The sequence below is a fragment of the Haliotis asinina genome, chromosome 14 (assembly GCF_037392515.1).
Source record: "Haliotis asinina isolate JCU_RB_2024 chromosome 14, JCU_Hal_asi_v2, whole genome shotgun sequence".
Taxonomy (NCBI): Eukaryota; Metazoa; Mollusca; class Gastropoda; order Lepetellida; family Haliotidae; genus Haliotis; species Haliotis asinina.
In genome coordinates, this window is record NC_090293.1 from 7511386 (window position 1) to 7533623 (window position 22238).

At 41.3% G+C, this 22238-nt stretch overlaps 1 protein-coding gene across 1 annotated transcript in view; it reads right to left on the reverse strand.

Moving 5' to 3' along the window:
* Nucleotides 1-10815: 10815 nt before the first annotated feature.
* Nucleotides 10816-22238, reverse strand: part of LOC137262057 (DNA-binding protein RFX6-like) — a 37898-nt gene continuing 26475 nt past the window's right edge. The window contains exons 9-19 of the mRNA XM_067799845.1: nt 19873-19986; nt 19314-19363; nt 18113-18213; nt 17044-17102; nt 15855-15999; nt 15473-15567; nt 13847-13964; nt 13606-13728; nt 12626-12730; nt 11655-12251; nt 10816-10988 (exon numbers count right to left, since the gene is read on the reverse strand). Of these exons, the coding sequence (XP_067655946.1) occupies nt 10816-10988; nt 11655-12251; nt 12626-12730; nt 13606-13728; nt 13847-13964; nt 15473-15567; nt 15855-15999; nt 17044-17102; nt 18113-18213; nt 19314-19363; nt 19873-19986 (1680 nt within the window). The remainder of the gene's footprint in view (nt 10989-11654; nt 12252-12625; nt 12731-13605; nt 13729-13846; nt 13965-15472; nt 15568-15854; nt 16000-17043; nt 17103-18112; nt 18214-19313; nt 19364-19872; nt 19987-22238) is intronic.

Consider the following 22238-nt stretch of genomic DNA (forward strand, 5'->3'; position numbering starts at 1 on the left):
ATTTTCCACATCAGTACAAAGTCAATCCCTGTTGTTCAAGGACCCCATCATTTGACAAGGAAAATGGGTTCCGGAGCCAATCAGTGCCCAGAACTTTTGGTCCTTATGCTTGGTTATAAATATCCCAAGATTTGAACAGCGCATATACAGGTGCCATGTAAAGTCTGTGGTCATTGTTTTATTGACTCAAATCAACTAAATGTTTAACTGGGCTGCTAGTCTTTCCCTTGTTGATGAAACTGTTTTCTGTGTCACGTCACCATATGTGTATTGTATTGTAGTGAAGAATGTTGCTGAGTGCTACCTCAAGGATGTGGTGTAGCAGGTGTGGTGGTGGGACTCATCCCTATCATTAGGCATAATTCTGGTCGCAGTGAGATTGGTACATGTGCACTGAGGTTATCAAGATGTATGTGCCTGGTTAACATCATTGGGTTAACATCAGCCCTGTTTTAACATCCTTAGTATGGTGTAAACATCATCCAGGCGGTGCTTTACATCATCAGCACTGTTTCAACATCAGTAGGACCATAAAAACATCAGTTGTGATGTATTTACTTCACCAGAATTTGGTTAAAATCATTACTGTGTCTGTTGAAATAAGCATCTGGGTTACAAATCTGTCAACAAACATATTTGAAAGATGTATGAAACTGAAACTCTTTGATAAATGTTATTTGGCACTTATTCCCTCTTAACAATGCTGCTTTCTGTTAAGAAAAAGTGTACTGCACTGAAACATTACTGGACTGTCATATGTTACAGTCTTACACAGTGGCACTTAAAATAAATTTGTTCAGGTTGAATAAAAGAATTAAATGTTTCTCAGGCACATTTTTTCAAAAGTGACGAGGGCGGTAGGACTTTTTAAAAAACATTTATGGAAAAAAGGGACGTGTCAGGAACACATTTTTATTTTTTTCTTACAGAAATACAGTTTGGGGAGTGAGGCACGGGTCATTGAGTTGTAGATTCAGTGACACTCGCTCTTACATACATTCATTCTTATAGTGGACAAATGGATGATCAGGATGCGTCCAAGACAAAATTATTTTTTTCAAATGGTGATGAAAAATTGTCACACGCACAAATAAAAGTGACGCTCCGATGCCCGAGAAACATGTCATATTTTATATTTAGCCTATTGTATATTATGGATTAAGGGAACTAATAGGACAGGAATTGTAGAAATGTTACTTATGATACTGTTCAATATATTAGCACTGAGAGTACTGATGTTTCCATACTTACCTGATATAGCCAGTTCTTTCCAGTAGTATGAATATAAAATACTGTTGATATCAAATGATGCTTCTGTAGGGACAGTATCAGAATCTCCCCACAGTGTTAGCATGATGATAGTTGTAAGCTAGGCAGTATCAGATGTACAAGTAGTGTAGCAGAGTAGTTTGCCACTAATCTCCATACAGGGTTAGTCTGATGATAAAATAATTAGCATGTTGTGTCAGAAGTACATGCAGTGTAGAAGAGTACACCGATATCAACCTCCTTGCAGTGTTAGCAACACAGTAGTGTAGATAGTTGTAGATATACAAAGCAGTGTAGCCGAGCACTGTCTCTATACAGTGTTATATATGATAAGATTTTAGTCTCAAAGTTGGTGTCTGATGAGCTAAGCTATGTAACAGTACATACCAACTGCCATGTTATGTAGTGATTGTCACATGTATAAAACGATATAGAGGTGTATGCCAAAACATGTCTACACAGTGTTTGGCTGATGATTGGTTACACACTGTGTACCAAGCAATGTTGCAGAGTACAGGTGTTAATATAGCTTGTTGTGTACAGATATATCCATGATATTGTATCATGATACACTAGCAAGTCAGATACACTGATTTATTTGGGTTGTATCATGTTACAAACTACATTCAGCTCTCGTACATTAGTAAGCCTAGCAGAGAAGGTGCATCTCAGTTGTTGTGTTTTGGTATATACAGCTGAGACGAAAGTTGTTTTGGTTTACTGTTAGATGTGTTCATTGTCCAAAGTCATTTTGTAATCTTACCTCTAGAATTATTGTAAACCTGTTCTGAAGTGTAGGAGAGAGAAGAGCAGTAGTGTTAAGGTTTATACTTTGAATTGATCCAGCTCATAAGAATGTGATCAGTAGTATACACAATACTGGAATGGAACTAGGTCCTCCCTAATCTGTTCCACCATTGTGTCTACTACTACTGAGTTGCATGTAAGATTGATGAAAATTGGTCGAATAGTTTTTTAGATAGGGACTTTGAAGTGAATAGGGGGCTGGTTCTTCAATAGCTCCAGGTGTTTCCTGAAGTGCTCTCAGTGGTTTTTTTATCATCACGAAGATCTCGTATCGCACTCTCAGTATGGGCCAATCGTCCTTTAACTCTTCCACGGTCGAGATGTCCAGGTCTTTCAACTCCAGGATCATCCCCATCTTCATGTCCAGTCGAACGCTGTTGAACCCCTGACAGCATCGGTCCACCCACCAGTCGGTGGCGTTCTTTTCCGCCAGTGTCTCGAAGTGTTTCAAGGATCTTGTAGCCATACACTGCAATCATTTCTCCAGTAGTCACCAGCCAGTCGAGTAGAAGCAATCGAGCACGTTTATGTTTAGCTATGGCATACATTTTGTATGTGTAGATTCCCTCTGAAAACGTCTGCAGCTTTTTGGTGTTCATTGAACAGGGGCGCTGACGCTTCCATGTCCTTGGGCCAGACGTAGTCAGACAGCGGTGTGTGCCGAATACTGTTCCGATATCCCTGTGTTGGCTCTTCTTTCCCACTAGCTGCTGGATGGTACAAGAATCTTTCTTCTCACATGGACATTTGTCTGCCAATCTGTCGAGGAGCAGTTTGTGTTGAATGCTCCAAAAACGCAGTCGTTGTCATACAGGTTCTCTATGTTTGAGAAACAAACGTCAATCTTGATTTCTTCTGGAATCTCAAGTAGGTGTTTCCTGAGGTGGGCCTTTTTATGTTCCATGGCATTTGGGTTTGCTGAAGCTCGGGGTGCCCCACAAATTTTGAGGTTCCAGTAATGATAGTTCTCTTAGCTGTAACGTCTTGGTACCTCAAAGTGTGCGGCTCGCCCTGACATCGATTGTTTCTCTGTTTCAAAGTCCAGGTGGAAAACATTGTCTTCAATACTTAACAACCAAAAACCTTTCCCCTGACTGACCCCATGCTCACTTCAAAGTCCATATCTCGAAAGTCCACTATTCAACTGATTTTCATGAAATTTTACATGCAACTCAGTAATAGTATATGCAATCGTGGAATGGGATTAGGGACGACCGGGGCCTTGATTTTTTAAAAACACTACATCCATTGTATGCTAATGCTAAAATATAGGAGTTTTGACAGTGAAAGTGCTAAGGTTACTTTCTTGAACTCACCCAGTGTGCTAGTTGATTTATAGAACACACCAAATTGATTAGAATCAGTCACTGAAGAAAGTAGTCTTAGTGCAAACGTGATCATGTGTGTTTCCCTTTTTAATTTTCCAACATGAATGTCCTGTAAGAAAAGTCCAAATCAAAGAAGAGTCCAAATCCTCATATGAGTTGCATCTTCCAGATGTCCATTGCCAGTGCTCCCAGGGATAGTTAACATACATGCTGTACAGTTCACCAATCATAATACACATGTTGTGTCAGTGTCACGATGTATTGTCATCATATCATGTTCAACTATGCAGAGCTCCTGATTGTGTTGTGTGTCTCCTGTCAGTGTATATAACAATGATGTACAGAGATAAGACATGTATCGTGCTGTTGATGGATGAGCATTTTACTGTCAGTCATGGAAATCTTTCTGGGGCCTATTTTCATCTTATTCAGGTTCCCATATATGCAATAATTACCCCAATTTTAATCAATTTATGTTGTGTTTGTTTTACCATGAAGTGATATTCAATTTGCTAAGAACAACCGATTTGAAACTTTTGACAATATTGGCCTTACTTTTTTTTTCACTGAAGAAATTCAGAACAGAGCATATGTGATGTTAACTGGAAAGTATGCTTTGTACACCTGATTTAGAAGTATGTATGTTGTCTTACTGAGTATGTTTTTTTGTTTTTTTTTAAAAAAACAAACAAACAAAAAAACAATAATTCCCTTTCAAGTGTTTGTTTAAAAGTATACCCTGACTTAAAGTTCAGTTCTAGTTCATTAAAACTTGACCATTATGTTACCAATGTTCATCTTACTATTGTTAATGAAACATGTTTCAAACGAAAGTACAGTTGAGTCTGTGTAATAGATCCAATGTCATGTTTTTGTGAAACACTTTATAATTTTATATCCTACCCAGTTTATTTATAAATAGTATCAGTGATACAACCATGATATCAGATCCATTAAGACGTGAAATGTAGCTTGATAAACTTGTAACTGTAGTTGTCTCCTCATCCATTCACTGTTTAATATCAATTGTCTGTATGTCACTGCATTAGCCCAACTAATGGGATTGGGTGGTCAGGCTCACCAACTATGTTGATACATGTCATCAGTTCCCAACAGCGCAGATCGATGTTCATGCTGTTGATCACTGGATTGTCTGTTCAAAGCATGTACATTATTTACAGATCACAACCATATAGCTGGAATATTGCTCAGTGTGGCATAAAACTAAACTCACTCACTCCATGGATTGACTCATCTGAAAACTGCATCAGTAAAATTAGGTTTTACAACATGCTTGTCCATCTCCTCCTGGCTACAATCATAACAACATGTCATATTTGGGATTTCACTTTCTTAATAAAGTGCAAATTCTAGTACTGTCCCATCCAGATTCAAACCCACACCCTCAGAGTCTTTCACCTAATCACCAGCACACAAAGTCAGCCGCCTAGCCCGCTCAGCCACTGTGACCTCCACAAAATGAAAGTCGGACAACTGGTAGCCTAGACTGTGTACTTTGTGTACCCCTCTGATAAGTGTGAATTGACACAGCTCCCATGGTCGAAAGCTATGATTACATAATGCCATTTAGAAACTGGTCAAATGCAGCATATGTCATGTTTGGGATTTGCTACAATGTTTGCAAAGTCTACACACCTCTCCTGATGTTTCTACCACAGGTAGGTGTTCTTAGGAACTTCGAATAAAGATTCCAGATGGATGGTTTCCTAAATTCTGCTAACTTTTGTTTTTAACTTGGAACACCTACTTGACTGTTGACTTAAGTTGAGTCGTGACATACAGAAAAATTGATCATTAACATTGAGCTGATAAGGTGATGATAATTTGTGAATTTTTATGTGATAAGATAGCTCGTACAAAATGTATACTATTGACCCTATTGGTATCTAGTTCAAATTGTAGTGGAAGTAAGTGTTGAGGAATACAGTACCATATATATACACAAGCATAATGGATACATAGTGACTCTTCTTTGAGATCAGTTAATGCATATTTGTAATTCTTATCAGTTTGATGTCCACGTTTGCTTAAGTTACTTGGATGACAGGTTTTACAGGAACATCTGAATGAACTTTGCATAATTCAAGGACCTGTCAAACCAAGTGTATTTTGCAATTTCTGAACAGAAAGTTCATGTTTAACAAGAAGACTTATAAAGGATTAAGAGATAAAGGTCAGATCAATGATGTAATAACCTCTATCCTAGTCCATGAATAATCACAAAGGGTTAACTCTAGATCTAGAGACCACCATTATATAGCTGTTGTATTTGTAAGTGCAGCTTTAAACAAGCAAATTATCTGCACGTTTTAGTTCTTCAATAATATCACATGTGAATGTAGAGCATGTATAAAAATGGCTGTTGTTAGAGAAATTATTATTTAACAGGTTATCTCACTGTTGCTTTTTGTATAGCTAATATTGATTATTGCAATGTGTTATCATGCTCCCATGCTTTGTGATAATGAACAAGCTTCCCCAACACTTCACCAGATAGCAACAAGGTATTGTAAAAGCCTCATTAGCCTTTACAAATGGCAAAGTTTAAGTAACTAGAAACGTGGACTACGATGACAGTTACTACACTTAATGTATTCATATTAGTGAAATGTGTCCTTTCATATATCTCCAGTAGGTTTTTGATGAACAAAAGTAGATCCAAACTAAGCTGAGAAGCTCTGTTTTCATTAATCACTCATTCTACACCCCATGTTTACCATGTCACCAACATACGCGGATGTTCTTAAAACGTCTGCTTGGAAAAAATGAGTATCACTTTGGACACATTTAAGCATCAGACCTACATTCTGTGATGTTCTATGTAGGGATGTGTAAGCACAGGTAAGAGCAAATGTTGGGAAAGAACACAGACAAACTTATATATTATTCCATGAGAGATGCATGAAGATATTCCTTGAAATCAAATTTTTAGACAAGACAAATGGTTAGCCCAGTGTTTGCTGATCACTCTGAAGACTGGGTTTGTTTCCCAACATTTGTGTGAAGCCCATTTCTGGTGTCCCTTGCCATGAAATTCCAGGATTGTTGCCAAAAGCAACATAATAGTATTAATACTCACTCACTCACTCACTCACTCACTCACTCACTTACTCACTCACTCGCTCACTCCAGCAGTGAAAGTGATGATTTATCAGTATGCTGCACCATTCATTACTCTACATGATCCTCAGCAGTACTAAATATTTCACTTTACTACAGGTAGGAAAACAAAAAAAAAACAAAAAAAAACATGGTATGGTAAACCAGAGTATGTTTAAGTTATACAAAATGCCTCTGATTGTACGATATTTGAATTCATCTGATAACTGTTGCCATTCCTAATTTCTCCAGTTATGCAGTTCATTTGGGCCCACAAGTGTTCTTGTGCCTCATCCTTCTTTTCACTGATTTAGCATCAAGAGACAGAGGAACATTGTAACAAGATTTTGTACTGCAAGATTTACATTGCCACGTATATGTGCAATGCTCAAATGCATGGGAGGCTTAGCATATATATGTAGAAAACTTTAAATCAGTCGATGGAAAACTGGAAACTAATGAGATCAAAAGTGCTGTGTAGAGTTAAGTCTCACAGCCACACCAGAATCTGATGATCATGGGTACACGCCTGGTACACCCTGATGATGTAGTTAGGTTAAGTACCAAACCCATAGTCGTAACATTCACGAAAGTTGTAAATGTAAAAAGATCTGCATCCCATTAGGCTTGCCTCACACATCAATCTAACTTTCCCTGATCTAACTAGAGCACTACTCAAAGTGCATTGAACCAAACTTATTCACTTGAAGCCGTCAGCCAGGATATGTCCCGGTGACAGTATTAAGAGACCTATATAGAATCTTGGAGCCAAGAGGATGTGTTTCGGTACGTAGTGAAATGGGTCCATTTTTGTCTCATTTTTGTATTTTATTCATCACATGCTTTCATATATAAGTATCTGATATCACACAATGAATAAAGCTATATGTACATAGATGTGTTTTCACCAATATCATCTGCTGTGATAAACAATTATTCACGTGACTTTGTCTTTGTTTTGATGTTGGTTGTAAGACTCAGCTCCTCCTGCAAGTCTTGGACTGGCAAATTGTTCAGTTCATCTTAGTCCCTTCATCAGCATCACACTAACAGGATACAGCTCTTTATGGATATGAAAACATTAGCACCCTAATTAGCACCTCCATTTCGTGGAGAAGATCAGCGGTTTTGAGGTTGAGTGCCCTAGAGGACTCTCCTGGTCATATCCTGGACGAGAGTCCTGCAACATGCGAAGTGTCTTATCAGTCCAAGATGTAACGTGTAACCGCGGCATTCTCGCTGCTTAGTCTTCGGGCCCAGTGCACCTCTGTCCTACACTCTTTGTACCCGTACTTAAGAGAGACCGTTTTTCACAGGACATTATAGTTATCAGTTTTTGGCTTGAACTTCTCTAACAGTCACCGGAAATTGAGTTCCGGAAAACAGCGATAGCCCTTCGCTCATCAAACACCTACAAAAATCAAACATATTATAACTGTGTATTATTTTATTTTGGAATCCATGGGTGACATGCAATCCTTGACATATATAAATACCTAGTACAAATATACAGAACCTGACACGTGAAACACTTGGTAATATGATCACAACAAACAACATGTATTTGCCATTGGGAGAAAGTCATTCAATTCATCTCATTCTCAGGTAACCGCAGGGTTACTCATCCACTCTGGCAAGAATATAGGGAGAGTCTCGGGCACGTCACAAGACTCGGGTCTTGTGCATACAGTTACACCCATGACAAATGTTAACAACACAGTCTTTCTGAAGTAGTTTTCCGGACCCCTCTGTCGGTCTCAGTGAGTGTCCACGTTGGTGACTCTTGACACAATCATACGTTGCATGGTCGTCAATAGTTTTGTTGACTCTCCGACTCGTGTATACGCCCACTGGTGTATTGACGCATGTCCATTTTAGTCGGTTTATTACATGCTGCTTACAACTCACATACACCAAATATAGCCTTACTCTGCTGAGCGCCATTGAAGCAGTGAGTAGAGACTGCGTTGCTGTGGCAACGCGATGCACCGGAGACCTTACCAATGAACCGTTTAGCGCTCAACTATTGCTTCCACATATACTGTGTATTCTCTGAAAGGATGTTCACAGCACACTATTTTCACAACGACCGGCGTGTAGGCTGTACGACTTACTGCTGGTGAATATCAAAATAAATATAGCATTTGTGGGAAGAAAATATTTTTTCAAAATCTTAGGTCCTCCCTCTCCAGGAATTCAAATATTCGACCCGACATGTAAAATAATCAGATGAACACATCATCTAGTTGTTTCACCCTTTAGTTGACTGAAGGGCAATTTTCTGTTTAGAATTGATGCACTTTTTCTAGAGTTGATTTCTGACCTGTTTCGCCTCTCCTGGAAAGGAATAAGAACTGTACCCATTCCCTGTAACAAGGTCCAATTCACGGTTTGGACTGGAATGTCAGAAGGAGACAGGTACGCGTTTGAAAATCATTTATCAAGTGACGTCGTCACAACGTTAATTTCAAGACACCGATGTAATAGCAGTGAATCCATTTGCTAAAATACACATACCATGACACCTGATTCGATTGGAGCCCAGCACTCTGGAAAACCTGCCTTACAGATGATATAGCTGGGAATCCGATAGGTATGACTGGTTAAGGTACTACTCCACGACTTGTTACTTTGTCATTCCACACGATATTTTAGAAGCCTGTTTCGTCCATAAAGACGAGATTTACACAGTCATGAGTCTGAGACATTTCACCAAATGTCTGCATTGGAAATTTACCATTTGTCATTTATTTCCCCCAATTTTTTAATTATTTCTAATTCAGTGCGCATTACCATCTTATCACACACGGGGGTTTGTGCATTGGGTCCCAGGTCCTTTGAAAAACATAAACATCGCTGGTAATGATATCCAGCTGTGGAGCTGCTCCACCAGATAGTATTTTAACACCTGTGCGTCATTGTTTCTGGCAACCACCAAACTATTGGTGACAGTATCAAGCTATCAAAGGTCGAAGTGAACCCTGGAAACAGCTGTTGGTATGAGCCATTGCGTTTACACTTTAACAAGGTGTGTGAGAGGGAGATTTCGCTACTCTTTAACAACTCCATATGATCGTCAGTAACGGATATCCGCCCTAGGCGGGGAACTCACCGCCTACGTCACCATTCAGCCGTGGGGGATACCAGTGTGCGGCGGTACCTGTGATGTAAGATCGATTGATTGATTAACTGACTGATAGTTATGTAACGCCGCACTCAGTAATGTTCCAGCAATATGGCGGCGGTCTGTAAGTAAGTCGAGTCTGAACCAGACAATCAAGTGATCATCTGCATCAGTGATGAAAGAGCGCTAGAGACCGTCTGACAATATACAACACTGTGCGACCCCTCGTAGCCAGAACGTACAGAACGTCACAAACGTTCACACCTGCCGTTTAGGTGGCACCAACACGTGTACAGTATAGGAACTGCACACTTGACATTGCCCTGACCAGCATGCCATGTAGACAGAGTTGCGCCTTCACAAATATCGATAGTATACGGTTGTAGTCGTGATTGCTTCTGCACGTGTTTCCCACCTCTTGTCAAGACATGGCCTCTTCTGCATGACTTCATACCTGCCATCTGGTACAGACACCACTTCGTCTGTCCATAAACTATTCTCAACTGTCAGCTTCACACCACATCACATCGTAAGGCCTCAGTCACATACGAACGTTTCTCAACTGTCAACGTTTGGGGTTGAAGCCCACTACTCTGCCTGTCCTTTTCTGAATTGTCGATATTTGCAGAAGACATCCGAACTCAACTACTGCACAGGGTCTGTCCACATTTGTCAACATCTTCGGTGTAGAGAAGCCATTTGAATTGTCCATGGGCCATGTTTGTCTGTCAGCACCTGCGGTCCGGACACCTCAAAACAAATGCTCCAGTAAAGACATGCCACTGCGTCTGCCGACACAATATTCTCAGTTCTTATCGGTCAGTCTAAACTGTCTGCGCACCATTCCAAAATGTTAGCACCCGCCGTCTTGCCTCGCCACATCGTCTATCCACACATATGAACATATGAGGTGAAAGTACATGTCATCTTAGCTATCCACGCACTTTCCTCAGCCGTCAAAACCAGCGGTCCAGACGCACCACTGTGTCTGTCCACGCGCTATCCTCAACTGTCAAAACCAGCAGTCCAGACGCACCACTGTGTCTGTCCACGCACTGTGCTCAACTGTCAAAACCAGCGGTCCAGACGCACCACTGTGTCTGTCCACGCACTGTCCTCAACTGTCAAAATCAGCGGTCCAGACGCACCACTGTGTCTGTCCACGCACTATCTGAATGGCGCTGCGGTGAGGTAGGTTTTGCCGAAGCTGGTGAAGCCCGTGCCGGTGGAGTACATATCGTCCTGGTAGACCACGCTTTCCTGCCTGCCATACTGGCCTCCTGTAGGGGCGATCTCCATGAAGTTACCGCCATAAGACCCCACGGGTAGTGAAGACGCTACTGGAAATACACAGCAACGTAACATTTTCAAATGCATTCAACTGATCTCTGCAGGTACTGAAAATGTAACATGCGAGGGAAGATGGGGTAGACTAGCGGTTGTCTGAAGCCCGATCATTAAACAAAGGATTTGAAACAAATAATACTAAAGTGGAACTATCCTTATTTCGAATGGTAAAAAATGATTTAGCACTTTTATGCAGAAAAATAAAGTGTGTCCCATCTGATCCTTTTCGTGAATTATTTAGACAAATTAGTTTGCAGATAGATAGACCTCACCCTCACCATTTCTTGGGGTATCCAGCCGTGATTTTTCCAATATTGCTAAAAGCCGCGTAAAACCCAACCCACTCATTACATGGGTTATATGTGTGCTGGTCACGAGGGGGACATGGGTTCATGTACTCTCTATGTAAACACACATAGAGGGTACATCAACCCATGGGCCCCGACGGAGCAGTAAACAATGTATTTACCTTACTGAACTTTTGTTAATCTTATGTTGTCTTACGTTAGTTTCGAACTGTTTGGGGCACGGGTATTGGAGTTAGGCAAACTCTACTAACACGCAGTACAGACGAATTCCCACAGTTCCAGAGGGTTACATTGATTGGCTCAGCCAAACAACGTAGATGTGTGAGACAAGATAAAGGATTATATACAAACCTTGAAAGTTATCTTGTGGTCTAGAGTAGTATCCTCTCGCCGAGTCAAATGCCGACCGGTTGAAAGACTCCTGATAAACGCTCCCTCGTATGAACGAACCTTTCTTGTAGCTGTCGTATGGCGGAGCTATGTTATTGTAGTTGTACTGACCGTAGGGGTCAGTGGTGAAGGCCGGATGAGTTCGACCTTCTGACCAATAGGAACCTGGGCTGTGAGCCAAACCTGATGTCATTGGCACAGAGGGAAATGTCTGAGCATGCGCATGAGAATCTGGATACGTCTGGACCCGTGATGACGTAAATGCATTGTTATGTGTGACGTAATCACTGTAAGTGTTGAGACCAAACTGGGGCAAGTATGACGGGCGGTCGTACGTGCTTCCATTAAAAGAAGAATAGTGTTTAATAGGAGACAAAGGCAATGAGGTATGATTGAAATTCCCACGTGTGGCGTCTTCATGCAAGGTGAAGGACGTCTCCCTGGAAACAGCTGAAGGCGTAGGCCTGGAAAATGCTGTACCGTTTAGTGGTTCGTAGCTACCGATGTGGTGATGTGATGGGCGGTTTTCGTCTGTCACTGGGTTAGTTTCATGCTCATCTGTAACGAAAAGTGAGTGTTTACGTTAAGTTTTACAGTAACCATTGACATCCGTAATTCGGCAACGTCAAAGTGGGACGTCCGTACCGTTGAAACCGTCAGAAAAACAATTCAGATGACAGGAGAAATGTAAGATTTATTGATGTCAGCTTCTCTATTGTGAATAACATTGTGTACATATGTATGGTTGTGTACATATGTATTCTTGTGTACATATACCCTACATTTATCAAAATTGCAGTATTTAATTAAAAAATCTACAAAAAATATTTTTCTATGATAATGAATGAGGCATTTCTCCTTTGTCTTAGACAAAGACTTGGATTTCTTTTCAAACCAGCTATCGTTGTATATGTTTATGATAAGATTACCGCTGTTGCTGTCATAGTGATCTTCAGTGTGTTTCCGTTTCCGGCTTTTTGGAGAATTCTGGGATTTGTTTGCCGAAGTCCTCACTTTGGCGTGCATCTTTATCTCTTCTGAAAAAGTACAAATGTGTCTTTATCAGCAGTCAGTTCGGTATCCCAAGTATTTTTTTAAACGTGCAACTGATGTGTGTACATTTCGATTTATGGTCCAACAAAAGACGTAATCCCAACTTTGAAAATAAGCGAGTCAATGCCGCTTCCACGGACGTCCACAATAGTCCAGCTGTCGCGGACATATCGTCATGGAAACTCAGTCATGCGGAGTACGATCCACGCCCCTATGTACCATATGGTAGTGGTCCTTGAAGACATAATATAGACAGAAAAACAACAGGAACTCCTATGAGTTTGAACACTGTTTCAGTTATAACAAAGCGTGTCAGCTGGATGGTGGAGTAAAAAGGAGACAATTCGTATGGTGATAACACCATGTAATCAGGGTAAGCAGTGGTTCCGAACCACGGTCATAGGTTCACCTAGCGAATGAGTGAGTTTAGTTTTTCGCCTCAATCAGCAATATTCCACCTATATGGTGGCAGTGTGTATATAATCAGTTCTTGACCTGACAATCCAGTGATCAACAGCACGAACATCGATCTACGCGGTTGGGATTCTATGACACGCGTCAGCTTGACCACCCGATGCCGTTAGTCGTCTCTTGAAACAAGCATGGCTTACTGGAGATGAAGTCTGACCCCGATCATCACGAGTCCATACTCCATACGTCTAGGGAATACAGCTTGTAGTGGGTCAGACAACTGTAACGATCGACCCCTCCATACGAATGTTGTTTAACGCCGCATATAATGACGTGTGGAATACATGAGAGACTCATATCGTCAACAGCGTTCGACACGAATCAACCAAGTCAACAAACCTGTCCATCTGAAAAAAAATATAATTTCATAAGAAATGTCGTAACATACCAGCATTCTTCATGTGTTTCTGCACACTTTTTTGTAACTGCGCATCCCGTGACATCTCATTCTGCGTCTCCATCACGAGGAAAACATACTCGTCCAGCATCATATGGATCAGGTGGAACGAGCCTGAGAAGGTCAAGGTCATACATTTATACCATGCGTACAATGGCGTGAATCGTGTGTGAATAAATGACTATTATAGGAACAATTTATCAAAAAAATCGTCGTGATCATGAATATTTACCAAAGCTGGAGGCACTATTAAGAGTGAGATCTCTCATCACAAGAGAACCAATCAGCGCCCAGTGCAGCAGGAATTCGGAGCTGACCAATTCCAAGGCACACTTCTTTTCTCGACACGGCTGTAAAACAACATTACCAAGTCAGATAAATATGCATATGCCTAGCAATACCTAAAGCTTGCTAAATGCACCTAGTATTACTGCAGTCAGCGTGCGTTCGAGTAACCGAATAGTCTCAACTCCCCTGGAAGTATGTAAGAGTATCTATCCGGAGGCGCCAAGCGGATTCATTGTCTCATCCTACCGGATACCCGTTCACTTCTGAGTGAATGGCGGCAAGTTGTGAACATCGACACTTGTCTAAGAAGACATAACACGTGCTTCATGTGATTCGGTATCGACTTGCTTGACCAGCATGTACCAGCTTTGACCAGCATGTACATGTATTCTCTGAGTGGAATTTAGAAGTTGGGGTGATGAACAAAGGGGTCACTTATATGAAAATATGAATTCTTTATTACAACAGACGCGACGTTTTGGTGTAGACGCTAACACCGTTATCAATAAGGCGATCATGCAACACGAGTTTACACTCAAAGAATCACCCCGTCCCCACCACCCCAGTGTTCAGCATGTGCATAGCTTTCACTAACACGTGTCCAAATGCATACCAGTAAAAGTATAGCTTTGACAGGCATGTGTATAACGTGAACAACACGCATTAACCTTTGTCCAACAGACCAACTCTGTATGACACATGGTGGAATGTGTACACAGTCTTCAGTCAATACTGTATAAATAAACTGTAATTGAAAATGAAAGAAAATGGCATTGATTACATATCACAGGCTAAAATGTTTTGTCATTAACACTGCACCTTACTTTCAGCACTCACCGATGTTAGCATAGACAGCCCACCTTACTTGTGGTCTGACAGGTACATCCTGGGCCTTGGCACATGCAGCCCATGCAAGACTACTCTCTATAAATGCCACATGTGTCAGGGGCCCAGCACACGCCATGTCAGTCAACACCTATAGTATGTTGTTGTGGTCCACAGGTTTATCATCTTTCGAATAAAATACGTCAGCCAGAATCAACTGTCTGTGGTTCCTGCGACATATGTACTTTGTTCAGACACTCAACAACACCCACGAATCGGAAAGCAGCTAACATCTAACAATACTGTATGAACAGGAAGTCATCGGTCATTCCCCACAGCCCGCTTTGCGGGTATACTCAAGGAACGGATATGACGTCATTGACAAAACGGATCACATGGTCCATGGCGACAGAACAGCCTGGTCAGCAGACAAGAGTGAAAAATCAAACATAGCGAAGTTATTCTGATCGACACACTCAAGCACTTAATGACATTCATATCGCCAGACACGTTTTCTAAATTTGGAACCGTGGGATAAATACGACTCTTTGTCTAGACAAACAGAACAGAGTGAATGCAGTGATAGTCTCAAGTGAGCGAGAGAGGGAGAGAGTGCGACAGTTGAATTTAAAGATTCCTCAAAGACGTTCGACAGTTCAATGTCAGCTTTGTGTGGAGGAAAAGCATTCTCAACCTAAGTGTTAGGAAATAAAGTGTTTTTCCTAATAGCTGAGGACTCTCTCACCTGCAGAACACATTTGTCAATGATATTGTCCATCCATTCTGTGTACGCCTCTATCGGTGCTTGCTTCCCCAAAAGGTTTTGAAACTCGTCAAAGTCTGAAGAAGACGTTCATCTGTTATAAACATTTTACAGATAAGAGTTGAGGTGACTTGGATTTGAGCATGACATTCAGGACATTGCACTTACAGTTTATCATCCGCTTTAAAATTCTGGCCCACCGTGACACTATGCCACCGTTTAACATGTATACAATCCTCAAATACATTATATAGACTCCCAGGCAAGGTAACAACATGTACCGTAGTTAAACGCGAGGTCCGCATCCATCCATCCACTGATTGACAAAACTGGACAGGATTGGGTGCATTGTGTTTGTACCTACATTCTAAGATAGCGTCCCTGTACGCATGCGCTCTCTCGGGGTCATGGTAGCCAACTTGACAGCATAGTTCATCAATGTCAAGGTCAGTGAGGTCTTCCTGCATCACACAAACACAGTCGTGGTTCACCAGCACCGACCTGGCTGTCTGAAAGAACAGAGTGAGTGATTTTGTTTGACGCCGTTTGCAAATAATATTTAAATGGCATGTCAGCATGCTGTGGAAGGAAAACACCACGTGCATCGGTATTCGTTCGTTAATACTTTATTGAAATCAAGGAGCACGGGTATGTTTCTCATGGAGAACATTTGCAGGTACTATACACGAGTATTGCATGGCAATAGGCGCACCATAACTGACTGTCTGAAAGACGCGATCAGTGGAATAGTTACTGTGCAAGATAAGACAGATATTGAGCAAAGATTGGGTGCAAACTCATACTGACGCAGCACGGGGTCACACGAAACTACAAGAAAGCCAACTGTTACGAGCTGACTAATGTCCATTAGACCGACCAGGAACCGCTCATGCTGAGTTCGAACCGCAGGTTCGCCAGAGAGATGACTGTTATCTGTCGGCAATTTACATGTGCGTTTCACTGGTAAAGTGATGAACATCTATAACATGCGTACCAGCATTACGGTGATAAACTTTGATATCACAAACATTCAATAATGACAAGGTTCAATGTACAGCTGATCCGTACACGTAACTCCCATCTGCCTTGTAATCATCTGAACTTATATTTCTGCCACAAAATGTCTTCATCCAGAAACCATTACTGTTCAGAGCAGCAATAAAAAAGAATACGTTCATGTTTTGATCATTCGACAGAAAAATGACAACACGCACAGACCTACCCAAATTACAGAAGCGTTAGTGACTGAATGCTTTAATCCCTGGTTTTTTTCACCTTACAAAAGTGTTGTGCTTCAAATGAAAACTACTTTTTGAGATGTCAGTTGTACTCGATGACAGAACGTTAGACGCCCACATATTCCTCTGATGTTTCCTATGGGTAATCACAGCTGATACCTTAACTGTAGGCACACCCTTGCTAGATTCGATTTCCTCACAATTCAGAGTTATATACATGACATTGGTGATATTAAACACTATTGTCCCCAAGGAAGATATCTATTTAACCGACACAGTATTGATTAGGGTTTAAAGGTTATAGCCTGGGTTTACCTGCGCAAGGTGAACAAACGAGACCTGTCTCCGGACGCTCAACACAAAGCCACGTGCCACTGGAACGAGAGAAGATGATGTTAGTTTGGGGGACCAATGCCGATGTTCTGGGGAAGAAAAGAATGGCCAAACACGACTCAGCGGTGGTATAAGCCATCGGATTAATGGATTGAACATGAGATGATGGAACATTGACATGGATCAGTCAAATGACAGGTCAGGCGCCAGGACTTCTCGGCATCAAGTCACGGATGTGGCATCTGACTGGACACGAGGTGAGGCAAGATATGTGTCACATCTGTCATATTTCACAGACGTTGGACTGGATGTGTCATAGCTATGACACTTCACCTGACAGAGGGTAGGACGGGATCCGTGTCATAGCTGTGAAACTTCACCTGGCAGAGTGTTGGACAGGACCTGTGTCATAGCTGTGATGCTTCTCTTGACAGAGGGTTTGACAGGAGCTGTGTCATAGCTGTGATGCTTCACCTAACAGATGTTCTGGGTCAGATTTTGAAAGGGACAGTGAGGTCGGTTAAGACATAATCTGTGTCACTGTTGTTATACTTCACCTAACATCTCTGTTACTGATGTGACACTTGACAGAACAGAAGTTTGGACACATGCTCTTAACTTTGACCAGACGAAATTTAAACGGTCTGTCGCAATGAGTGGACAGAATGGCTGTCATTGCTTTAATACTTGACTTCACAGAATGTGAAATTTTGTGAAATTCGTGACGGGATCGAACAGGACCAAGCATGTGTCGGGGCCACCACTGTTGTAGTCGATGTATTTGCCCGGATAGGGTCAACCGTATATGTCCAGACAGGAGGATGTGCCTATATGGCGATAAATGATTTGAGAAAGGATTGTAAAATGGGTGTGGACTTGTCCTGAGCCTGAACTGGGGCAAGGAAAAGCAGTCAATTGCTTATCAAGAGTTGATGGTGAAGACAGTGAGGGAAATGTGGTGCTTAAGGAAGATGCAGTCCTGAAACAGATGCAGCCAGGAAGGCAAGAAACCACGAAAGTAACAAATGCAGCGGAATGGCGCGTGTTCTACCTTCTTGTTTTCTTTCTTGGATGTCCTTGGGAGCATTTTCCAGCGACGATTCCAACCAAACTGGGAGACGTTTAACGAACACCTTGATTTCTGATCCTAGACTGAAAAAAATGAAATACACAAATACTGTGGTAATGACGCATAATGGTCAGACAAAAGTAACCATGGTTATCATATACTCAGGAATATATGGCATTGTATCACCTTTAAACATGAACCCGTTGGTGTCGGGCATCGATATGGCGCCATGACAGTAGCACTGGTAATAATGTCCCACACTATTTAACCACCACCACAACGTCTAAAACACCATGAGCAATACCAACTTCAGTTCATTCCCTGTTTTACATCTACACCATATATGACTACGATTAGACTATACCCATTACATACTGAATTTGATGTACACACAAACTCTGCATCTCCAATACTAATGAGTCTTACAGCCTTTTCACGGAACAAGCGGGTACCCCCTACTGACTTCGCTGTTGGGGAAGCGTGGGGGCCCAGTAGACTGACTATTCAGGGTCCCCTTTCCGATATTACGACAAACACATTTTTTTTAAAATTTAAGGGTTCGTGGTAATGAACATGACCAAAAAACTATTTACAAACAACTATTGGAGAAGCTTCACACAGAACTACTACAGACATACCACAATGAGATGAGTCTTGTATTTGTAACTTCGTCATGTACAATCCAACCTCGAAAAACGTCAAAAGAGGTAATCACCATCAACATCCTCCACTACCACTACTTCTACTGTATCTAGTGATGGTAATAGTGATGGATACTGCTACATGAAATGAGACAGTTACAAGAATTTCTGTTGGATCGCTCTCCCAAATTACGAAGGAATTTTGATTATGTGCGACCAACTTCAAATATATCCTTTCATGCAGGGTCATTCGGGAACAGGCACAAATTTTTAACAGCTTGTCACTGGGACTAATTACTACAAAATGTTGCGTCGGTAGGATATGGCAGTAGTTAAGCTTGATACAGATCGAACATGGGGTAGTAATACTTCTCACGTTCTCGCGTTGTGTCGGAGCAGGCCCAGAAGATGCTTGCCCTCGCCTGGTATCACCCGTTGCCTTACAAAGCCGTGGCCCCACATGGGGCTGGACGGGAGATATTGGCTTGTTTGTATCACTGCCAGGCGTTTATCTAGTGGAGGTTTCTTTGATGTTTTCTTACCTGTCAGGTAGATCTTGTATTGAGGATGGGATGAGCACGTCCACAAGCACCTGGTTGAGGGTGAGGGTGAGATAGCGTGAAGTACATTTGAAAGCACGGTTGTAATAAAATAAAATGTAAGTGTGTCTTTCTGTTGTTACACAGCATGTTCTGAAGACAATGTTTATCTTGAAAACAAATATTCCTATCACTTCGCAGTCGAAACGAAACATGGTGGCCAGAAATGTTTAATCCTCTAGACTACATTTTCTTATCTTATACTTTATCATGGCATGACATTATTAGATGCTTCAGTGTATCACCAACAGGCTAAGGGCTAGAATATGATTCTGTTGTTCCGGTCCAAAGACTTGATGGATCGGATAGTCAAGTTAATTTGTTCTTTGCGCGTCATTGTACAAGACCCCATGGATAGTTTCGTAATATCATTGGATTGTCTGGGCAGACATGTCATTTACAAGTCAACGTCACCCAGCTGGAATAGTGATGTGTGAGTCTTCGCTCTGGCATTATGTTTGAAGGCAATAATTCTAGTCGATTTTCAAATGATTTAGCTCACCTTATACAAGATAGAGTCACACAAGGCAATGACGTCAGCAAGTACTTCTGCTTTTAGAACCTCGACCAGGTGCTCAGGCATTCCTTGCCAAAAATGCAGCAGAAAATTCTGAACCTTCGTGAAGGAAACGACAAGGTGTGATTCTTAGATTAACCAAGGGAAACGACAATGAGAAACAGAATTTAGAGATTGTTAATGGTTTATATGACAGGTTTGTCATAATAGGAAACAGATAAATCTACTGAGCATTACTACCAATAAAAATATTCTCTCAAACACACAGACACACACACACACACAGGGGCTGTGTGGAGTTGTGTCCCTTCCCTGCGCAAGGAACCAATGATCGTGGTTCACTCTAATAAAATGTCTATGACGATCAGCTTGCGTACGATTCACCTTTATGGTAAAACTCGAAACACTGCATCTCTCCGATCTTTCCTCCCACATCAAATTGACACGCTGTGACAACTGATATATACTGGAGAGCAACAACAACAACATAAAAATGCAAGTCTGGCTTTATGTCATTTTTTCAACAAGAACGCTTACTTTTTGAGATTTCAGTTTGCGTTTCTTTTGCTATTCAGCATACTTATCAAAGTGGCGTGAAACACATCTCACTCCCTACCTAAACAGGGATAAGGTATCGGAAGTGTGTTTGTTTTTGTCGAATGTCAGAAAATAAGCTGTCCACGTTCCCTTTCGAACATTTTAACCACAGTCAACTTCCCCAACTAATTCATGATCCCAAAATTGTGATATATTGTCAGTTGCCATCAATGAATATTTTTATGTTAATATTACTCATGTCGTTCTACAATGGAAGAAACACATTAAAGTATAAACACATGTTCGTGCGGAGGCTAAAGCCATTACTCAACCTCTTAAGATCTAGCAATTTACCAGGTGTTAAAATCATTACTACAAGTAAGCTTGGATTAACACTATGAAAATAAATGACCAAAAACGCGTTGTTATTCAAGCACAAATTCTCCACTTGCGTTGCACGAAAAAAGGACAGCAATTTATCAACTTTCTCTCGGCCTATACTGCAGATTAAAAGACTACAGATGTCCTGAATCCAGCGACCTTTGCCCTGGGACTCTCAGGCTGCTCGCGTGTTATGCTGTTAGTGTTCAGAGAATACGCGCGTGTTATGCTATACCGGTACATTCGCTCCTTGGGTTATCGCAAATGACACACAGGGCTCTCAATGAGAGGGGACGATACCTGGCCTCGGTGTGGTTGCTACCCACGTGCTACATAAATACGTGATCGACGCACGTGGGGTGGATAAGATCGTGTCGGCTTTCATTCAATTGGCGTTGATAGTTTGGACATCCGTGCACTCACTGCCGCGGGCCGTCAGCCATTTTAAAGTACTGTTTTCAAACAGCGAGATAACCGAACACTCTGTACCAAACGATGATAAGCTTATATATACTGGACGAATAATTTAGGGATGTTGGTATTTATATGATTGATATTTCATCAAACTGTCAATGAAAAAGTGGATCATTATTGATAATTTCAAAATTAACATATATCCCCAACCATTATTGTTTGGTATAGATCCACTATATCCACGTTGTGAACAGGACGTGCTAATTACTGTTAAAAAGACATGTCAGCATGATAATACGCGATAATGAGGATAAGATTTTGTCAAAACACTCGATATGATTCTTACATTGTTTTTTTTTGTTTGTTTGTTTTCTTTACACACACACACACACACACACACATACATACACATACATACATATATATATATACACACACACACACACACACACAGTGTGTGTGTGTGTAAAGAAAAGAAAAAGAAAAAAACAACGTAAGAATCATATCGAGTGTTTTGACAACATCTTATCTTCATTATCGCGATATATATATATATGGGGTGGGGGGGGGGGGGGGGGGGGGTGAGTGATTTTATGCTGTTTAGAGACAGTATCGCGTCGGCATTTGAAAAACATGCAGGCCCTGGTGAGTTTCGGTAAATTATCTGGCAATTTTCTTTTTTCAGCTGGAGTATTTCCCGTAATGTTCTCTTTATTCACGGTCTGGAATCATTCGTGATCCATCATGGTACTTAATTTCACTTTCTGGTATTACAGCGCTTTGCTCGTGGGAATGTCCACACCAGTCTTTAAAATTTGAAAACATCCCCCTGCGTCATAGCATTCGCTTACTGATTTTGTCTAAACAGCTTAAAGCTGTGTACAGTGTAGTCTGTTATGTTTATATTGGTTTTACTTTCACGAAATGGGCCTGCAGATTTCATTCAGGGCCTGTAGATTTTAGCGCCTGCAAGCAGGAACAAGACCTGATGGCCAACTGGCAAATTAAAGTTTTGCAAA